The following is a 9,046-nucleotide window of genomic DNA, read 5'->3' as shown; positions in this document are numbered from 1 at the left end:
TATATGTATGTATATATTTTTATATGAGTATGTGTGTGTGTTAACATAATTATATTCACTACTAACCCACAACTGTTACAGAGAGCGCATCGCTTGTGCTAGCCACTCTGTTGTATGTTGAGGTGCAGGTGTAGACTCCATCGTGTAGTGTTGCTGTTGCGTTAGTAATTGAGTAGACCTCAGCATCATTGTGTAGGTCATTGTTGTCCCTGAATACATAATATCATATTGAGCTTAGTTTATTTAATTTTCTTTGACACATTTTATTCTAGACACAAAAACGATATGGAATTATGATATTATGGGATGATTAATAAGGCTATGTGTCTGTAATACTAAAAATAAAACTATATAAAAACCGTTGTTATTTGACAAAAATGAAGTACTGAAGGGCCTAAGTGTTCAAAAATAATTTATTTTAGTGAATTGTACACTTATTGCCATTTTGGCTACATTTTATTTCTTCTACTTATTTTACAATCTCACATTGTCCACGAGAAAGTCCACACAGTTGTTACAGTTAAACCAGTGTTACATTTGAGGTCGTAGTTAACGCCTGCAACATAAAATGATCCAGCTGGTTGACGGGTGATTTCTGGCTTCATTCCTGCGGAGAATAGCAATTTGAGTTCGTAGTGTTGATTTTCGTAATTTTTAACCAATAAAGGTAGTTACAATTGCAGATTTTTAAGATTATTTAAGATTATTTTAAGATTTATTTATTATTAACAAATTACTACAACTGGATTTCTTTTTTTATCTTGCTAGTGTACGACAATATTAAATGCATCTTGTATCTGTATTTTTGTTAGTAGAATTAAAAAAAAATGTAGCGATGGTAATTTTTAAGGAAAAAAAAACATATACAATGATTTCCAATCATTTTATAATAATATCATGAATATTTAAAGTATATTTAGGTAAAATATCAAAGGCTGGGGACTACAAATGTTTTAATACTAAATCACGAAGAAAATTTAACTAGTTGTGCCGATTTAAAATTATAAGTTGGTAAATTATAGTTTTATGGAGTGTACTAAATTAAATATTTCCTGATAATATAAATGTACATTATAAATAAATATTTTAATTCCGTAAATAAAAACGTAGTAGAGAGCACAGAAGTTAAGTTCCACTCATATACTTTAAAAATTTACCATACAATTAAATTAAGGACTGACAAAACTTACCAGCTGTAAATGTCGCATTTGCCGTCGTGTAGCGGCTCTTTACAGCCCGACACTTGTAAACGCCAATGTCACGTTCAGTAAAACGGGAGCGCTCAAGTCTTTTATTGCTTTGATTTTCAATCATTGTTTCATCAAAAAACCATTGGTAAAAATCTGCGTTGATTGTTGTATCCCCGCACGATAAAGCAAGAGTAGATCCAAAAGTAATATCTCCAAGACTTACTTTCACAATTGAAGGGTCAGAGATAAAGTTGTTACCTAAGTAGAAAATATTAATTTCATCTGCCGTAAAACACAAATCAAACACACAGTTTAACGTCAAAAATAAAAATAAAAATAATTTAAATAACTTTAATCTCTGCTTCTTTAATAAATGCAAAACATACTGAACGCTATTCTGGCACTTGATGGAGAAAGTGTGGTTGATTCGTCATATGTAACACTGCACTTGTATGTTGAACTACTTGGTATATTACTTATTAAGGTGTATACGTTAGAGGAACTTGCTTCTATTGATGATGTATCGTTCTGTGAATAAACATGTATATGATTTAACACAATGCTATGTTAATAGTTATGTACACTTAAATACAACATAATCTTTTTCAATATTTTCCGTTTGTGAAATAACAGTTTATACATTTTAGGTTGGTAATACGTAGATTGATCCATACAATTAAAAACCTTAACACATAATGTTTCTAAATATGACGAAGCTATTTTCTAGCAATAATGTTCTCCAAATTAATTGAAAAAATCTAAAAAAAAGTTAAATGTACTAACCATAAATATGTAGGTCACTGTGTTATCACTTGGTAATGGTCTTGTTGTACTACAGGTTAGTGTTGGTCCGTCAGCTCCAACATTATACGTTGTGTCATTAGAAATTGGACCATGGGAGTCCTCTACAATCAGTATTGCAGCTGTATGATTAGTAAAAAATTGAAAAAAATCGTATTATGTAAAAAGTATACAAGACTGATGTGTTTCGGGTTGTATAATAGTTTTAAACACAATTATATTACTAACCCACGACAGAAACAGTAATTGCATTGCTTGTGCTGGACACGAAATTGTATGTTGAGTTACAAGTGTATGTCCCATCATGTATTGCCGATGTTGCGTTGGTGATAACGTAATTGTCAGCATGAATGTTGAGGTCTCTATTGTCCCTTAAATAGGAAAATTAAAAAAAAAATTCAATAATTACTTTCTTGTCTAAACGATATAAATAAAAACATTCCTCTGATATGCAGAATTTGTTCTTCGAGTTGAGTTAAAACAGTACATCAACTTTCAATCAATTACATTTAATAATTTGCTTTTCTAATACGCTATGTATTAATACTTGATATTAGAGGTAACTATATCATTTTACTTTTGGCATAATTTGAATTTTGATGCTCTACAATCTTACTTTGCCCATGTGTATGTCCACCCGTTTGTTTCCATTGAGCCTGAATTACACATCAGAACATAGTTAACGCCTGCTCCGTAGAAAGTTCCCGAAGTTTGTCGAGTGATTGCGGGTTTCATAACTGTTTTGTTAAAAAGTATTATAACTATTTAAATAATTTCTTAGTTATACCTGGCTATTTTTTTTAATATCACCAAGATGTTGTATATTGTGCTATTCAAACATGTATAGCGCCAAACATTTTTGACCAAGGTGCCAACTGTATCGATACTAAGCCTAAAGAGACGTTTATAATTGAATAAGGAACAGAGAATCTTACTAGCAGGGAAAGTCGCATTTGCCGTTGTGTATCGGCTTTTGACAGCCCGACACTTATACTTTCCGATGTCACTTTCAGTAAAACGTGTGCGCTGTAGTACATTCGCGATGTGGTTTTCAATCAACACGTCATCGAAAAACCACTGGTAGTAATCGACGACAATCGTAGGAACCCCGCATGTTAACACGAAATTGGATCCTACAGCTAAATCTTCAAGACTTGTTTTACTGAGTGTAGGAACAGCGATGTAGTCGTTACCTGAAAAATTGTGTTTGTTGAAAAACATGTTATCGTTTTTGAAGAAAGAAAATATATTATATGTAATTGTGAGTTACATTAAATGAATGTAAAATAGAGATGGAGAAAATAACAAGCGTTTGTATAGTGTTTGTAGTTTTAATTTTAATTTTTTAACTCTACTTTATACATCAGTAAAATGAACTCACCCCCCATTATCATCTTAAGTTTCGGCAAAAACAAATAATTATTATATTAATGTCGCTATGGTCCTACACACCAAACTGACGGAACTTTTATGAGGGTTTCATCAACACGATGTCGATTGCTATTTTAATACGCATGACCTTGTTTCATAGAACTTAGATGTTTTAATGTAAACAAGGTTGGCACTAACTTTCGTGAATCTCTGTTTTTTTTGTGGCGTGACACACAACATTACAGGCACTCATGTATGTGGTGCATAAAATTATTGAGTGAACGTTATCATCGACTAATCTGATAATGTGGATAACCCCTAAATGACTGCCCATGTTTTAGGCTGTCGCGGGGCGTTCTTTTGGAGCCATAGGCCGCAATATTGATTGGGGCGTCCGGTGCGACACCTGGTTCAGTATAGTCATCCATTGTGTAAGCCCGCCGTGTCTCTAGTGTAGGGCACTCTTTAAAACGAATGTAGACGAAATAGTGTTCATTGGGGTGACGAGGCGCTTTAGAGTTACACGACTTCTTTAGTGTGATGATTTTAATATACTGTTTAAACATTTTTACCATTTTAATTAAATGTTTTACATATAAATAAAAACTTTACAAATTTGATTAGACGTAGCTACTACATACTGAATGCTATTCTGACACTTGTTGGCGAATATGTGGTTGACCCCTCATATGTAACACTACACTTGTATGTTGTATTACTTGGTATATTGATATTTAACGCGTAGGTTTCAGAATAACTTGAATGCACTGATGAAGTATCGTTCTGTAATGCAAAATTTAATTAAAACATTCAACACCATATGCAATTGAAACAATCTCCATTCATTCAATTTAGTAAATTCTTATTCCCAATATCAACCAGGGCTCAGCTAGTTTTAAATAGATTTGACCACACTGTGGTTTCTTCTTTTCCGTTCAAAAATGTTAAACAAGACATATTATGTAACATATGATTCTTAAGCTAGCCTCATTTTCTTTTTAATTTGTGTTGATTTATTTCTTGTGTCAGCTAGTAATGTGCTGCCCAAATGGCCCTCTTTATTTTAACATTATCCGTGTTTTTTTTAGATGCAGTAATTATAGGTTATTCAAAGTAACACGCCTAAATAGAGCTGGTTAATGGCTGTGAATTTATTATATGATGTTTAAATTCAAGTATCACTTTAAATATCGCTTTATATTATATATTAAGTCGTAATTATCCGAAAATAAATTAGAAAAGGCATCTGATCGCGACTGTCTAAACTAAATATTAAGTATTAGTCAGTCATGGGATACCACTTGCGATAATTACCCCTAATTACGACCCAAATATGTAAGTAGTTAAGTCAAATAAAAGAGTTATAATTTATTTCCTGAAAAGAATATGCATTCGTATATTACACAATATTTTGTATACTTTATCTTCCAAATTAAAATTATTATTATTATAAAAAAATATTTATCAAGTTAGAACATCAAAGCACAAACCAAAAATGTGAATATCACAGTGCTTGCATTAGCCAGTGGTGGAGTTGTCGTGCATGTAAGAGTTGGTCCGGCACTTCCAACATTATATGTTGTGTCTGTAAGAATTGGACCACCAAAGTCAGATGTTGTCATGACAGCAGCTGTGGAAAAAACGAATTAAATTTACAATAGAGTAAACGACCAAAAACAATTTTAAAAAGCCACGCATATATATATATATATATATATATATATATATATATATATATATATATATATATATATATATATATATATATATATATATATATACTAACCCGCGACTGTTACAGTGAGTGCATTGCTTGTGCTAGCTATCATGTTGTATGTTGAGGTGCAGGTGTAGACTCCATCGTGTAGTGTTGCTGTTGCGTTAGCGATTGAGTAGACTTCAGCATCATTGAATAAGTCATTGTTGTTCCTGCAATCAATAAAATTAGCCAAGTATGTTGAGCTTAGTTCAAATGCTTGGATCATTTTGGACATCTAAACTTTATCTGGCCCGTGTTATTTTTTAAACATTCACCAAGAGACGTGAAAAAGTGTTGTGTCTAAGATTGTAATAAGAAACATTTTTATATCTTAGTATTAAGACAAAAAATTCAAGAAAATATTTAATTACTAGAAAAAAAATAATGTGAGAGTATTTTTCAAACTATACTAATAAATATTTTTATAAATAGATTTTTCTGCTCTCCTACTATATCGCTTGTATTTTGACAATTAAAAAAATAATTCTTTTACATACGTAGATTGTTTCTTGGTAGTAATTATTTTATATGTATATTTTATAATCTTACTTTGTCCACGAGAATGTCCACCCAGTTGTTATAGTTAAGCCAATGTTACACATGAGGTCGTAATTAACGCCGGCACCATAAAAAGTTCCAGAAGTTTGACGGATGATTTCTGGTTTTATTCCTATAAAAATAGCATTTATGATATTTTAGCATAATATATTACACGTTTTAAAATAAGTAGGCTAATTACATCTGGAGAGTTTCACCATTACAAAAGATTATTCAACTCGAAAAATGTATCTATAATGAAAAGTGGAACATTCAAAAAATTTCTTGTAACAGGTGTATTTTTTTAAATCGTAATTTATTTTAATACCTTAGGAAAACTTATTAAATAAAAACCTATAAAACAAGTTTAGCTAACCCAATTTACCAAATGTTGAATTACATAGCATAGACTATGTGAGAGTCTGATTTACGATTAAATTGAGGGCTGACAAAACTTACCAGCTGTAAATGTCGCATTTGCCGTCGTGTAGCGGCTCTTTACAGCGCGACACTTGTAAACGCCAATGTCACGTTCAGTAAAACGTGGCCGCTCGAGTCTTTTATTGCTTTGATTTTCAATCATCGTGTTATCAAAAAACCATTGGTAAAAATCTGCGTCAATCGTTTCCCCGTACAATAACGTTAGTGTAGATCCTATGGTAATATCTCCAAGACTTGTTTTGATAATTGAAGAAACAGCGATAAAATCCTCACCTAAATTCAAAATACGATTCCATTAAAAAGCATATAAATAAATATTTTTAGACGACTCATAATCGACTCATAATTATTTTTGAAATGTTTAATATTTTATTCCAGCATAGAATAATTTTAAACTTACTGAATTCTATTCTCGGACTTGTTGGAGAATATGTGATTGACCCATCATATGTAACACTACACTTGTATGATGTATTACTTCTTATACTGTTGTCTAATGTGTACGTGTTTAAAGAACCTTCTTGAACCGATGTTGTATCGCTCTGTCAAAAAAAAGCGTTTGCATGATGTGTGGTAGAGAAATTAGTACACATAGCCAAATATTTTAGAGAAACTTTTTTTTTTTCTATAGCATAAATCATAGCACTTAAGATATTTTTAAAATTGGGGTTGTTTTTGTTCAATCTAGCGTTTAATTAAATTAAAAAAAATTACTTATAAAAAATGTTTTCAAAATAGAAATAAATGAGAAAAACAACTAAATTATATATTTTGAAAAATATCAATTTAATTTACTTTTACATTAGAATATTTATATTCCGCTGAAAATAGTACCAGCGCCTATTTTAAATGTTAAAAATTAGCAGTCGCACTATCAATGCACTTACCATAAATGTGTAGGTCGCTGTGTTTTCACTAGGTAATTGTGAAGTTGTCCTACATGTAAGTGTTGGTCCTTCAGCTCCAACATTATAAGTTGTGTCAATAGAAATTGGACCGTAGGAGTCCTCTACGATCAGAGTTGCAGCTGTTAAATATAACAGAAATTTTAAATTAAATATATAGACATTGAGCTACCTCACTTAGCTAGGCAGCTAATGTTTTTTTTAAATATGCTTCGTGGGGGAAAATTCAGCACTATCGATGTTGATGTACAGATTTGCCGTCCCCCTCTTTTACATTCATTTCATAATACCAAACTCTACCCTCACATGTAGCAAACCAATAAATGAACCGCATGTGAACAACCTGACCTTACATTACCCAATTTCGCTAATGTTAACAGACGTTAGGGATCCATTACTCTTTTTCAAATCTAAAATTTATTTTAACGTCAAAACGAGTTTGTTTATTTGCTTAAAGGTAACGCTTAGTAACTAACCTACAACTGTTACAGTGAGTGCATCGCTTGTGCTAGCTATCCTGTTGTATGTAGAGGTGCAGGTGTAGACCCCATCATGTAGTGATGCTGTCGCGTTTGTGATTGAATAAACGCCTGAATTGATTTGCATGTCTGTAAGTTCTCTGTAAATGAAAAAGTAATTTAAAAATTATGTGTTTCGTGTTAATAATAAAATAACTATGAATATTTTAAATTTTAATTGTTATTTTTAAATACATAAGATTTCTTTTTTACTTAAAATGTTGATTTTGTTTTGATAAAAATCATTTTAAAATATTTTAACACGTTTTGTCTAATGCTTGTTATTTATGAAAACAATATTGCACGTAAGCTTAATCGGTTGCTCATGTTCTACAATCGTACTTAGTCCACGAGAAGGCCCATCCAATTTTTAGATTTGAGCCAGATATGCATGTCAGACTATAGTTAACGCCTGCGCCATAGAAAGTTCCCGAAGGATTACGGGATATTCTGGGTTTCATAACTGTGGAGATGAATACATAACGTACTAGATTAATCATCGTTAGGGTAATATTTAATTAAAAAAATTATCCATTGTTTATCACACCAATATTGTTATATTCCAAAGACCTTATCCACACGCGCGGATGAAAATCTTCTGAAAAGTGATTTTAGACAAATAAAACATAGAGTAATATATTATCTTGCAGCTGAAAATCATTCTTAGACAAATGTCTCACAAATGTTTTGACATTGTTACTGACAGAAAATACAACGATACCATTGTCAATGGATGAAACATCTAGAAACATATTTGCTTGTAATGCAGGTTGCTGGCTGAAAGGAGTGAGGAAACCGGTATGATTTTAAACTCCTTGGGCTCTTGAAAACACAATTTAGCAGTCAAATAAAGATAATTTGTACATAATTGAATAGACAACAACGAACGGCGTTGTCAGGTAAGAGCACACGGTGTTTAATTGAAATGGCCCGAGTTTGAATCCTTGGCATATACTTCTAGATACTGTCACAGACTGTATTATTTGGTATGTTTATTATATTGTGTTTTACATGAAGTTGCGTGAATGTAGAGTACCTGGCCAACGGAAGGACTGTCTGAGCGACTCGTCATGTATTTTTCCGTGCTTTTGTGAGATCGCTCATTGACGTAAGGGGAGAGAAAGTTGTGTATAAAAGGTGGAGCGCAAGGTGAACGAAGTGTGCTTGCCTGTGACTGTGTATTAAGATGTAAGATGTCACCACCTCAGTTTTTTCTAGACTATAATGTAATAGTCATTTTTCTACTGTGAAAATCGTTATTATTTCTTATGGATCTATGTAAATAAAGTTTGAAGTTACAAAGCACTGTTGATCGTATTCTTGGATGAACGAACCCACAATAACGACACTATCATCCTATCAACAACATTCATGTCGTAACAGATACATAGGGACAGAAACCCATTGTTCTTTATTGGACAATGGCTATGTAAGCAAATCCAGTCGACGAGTCACATGGGCCACAACATTGTGACACGTCATACTTAACTGTGTTGGAGGAAACACCGTCCAACATATTAGAAA

At 32.2% G+C, this 9,046-nt stretch overlaps 1 protein-coding gene across 1 annotated transcript in view; it reads right to left on the bottom strand.

Moving 5' to 3' along the window:
- Nucleotides 1-107: 107 nt before the first annotated feature.
- LOC131932407 (uncharacterized) overlaps nt 108-9,046 on the bottom strand; it is a gene marked incomplete at its 3' end in the record, with an annotated part of 33,680 nt that continues 24,741 nt past the window's right edge. The window contains 17 exon segments of the mRNA XM_059289327.1: nt 108-209; nt 487-607; nt 1,191-1,448; nt 1,577-1,718; nt 1,974-2,113; nt 2,220-2,362; nt 2,608-2,728; nt 2,927-3,184; nt 4,004-4,145; nt 4,853-4,992; nt 5,149-5,291; nt 5,671-5,791; nt 6,118-6,372; nt 6,500-6,641; nt 6,987-7,126; nt 7,481-7,623; nt 7,865-7,985. Of these exon segments, the coding sequence (XP_059145310.1) occupies nt 108-209; nt 487-607; nt 1,191-1,448; nt 1,577-1,718; nt 1,974-2,113; nt 2,220-2,362; nt 2,608-2,728; nt 2,927-3,184; nt 4,004-4,145; nt 4,853-4,992; nt 5,149-5,291; nt 5,671-5,791; nt 6,118-6,372; nt 6,500-6,641; nt 6,987-7,126; nt 7,481-7,623; nt 7,865-7,985 (2,632 nt within the window).

The sequence above is a fragment of the Physella acuta genome, unplaced genomic scaffold (genome assembly GCF_028476545.2).
Source record: "Physella acuta isolate Inbredline_101_S28 unplaced genomic scaffold, ASM2847654v3 ptg002163l, whole genome shotgun sequence".
Lineage (NCBI taxonomy): Eukaryota > Metazoa > Mollusca > Gastropoda > Physidae > Physella > Physella acuta.
The sequence above is the reverse complement of the archived record's forward strand: the minus strand, read 5'-3'. Positions and strand labels throughout refer to the sequence as shown.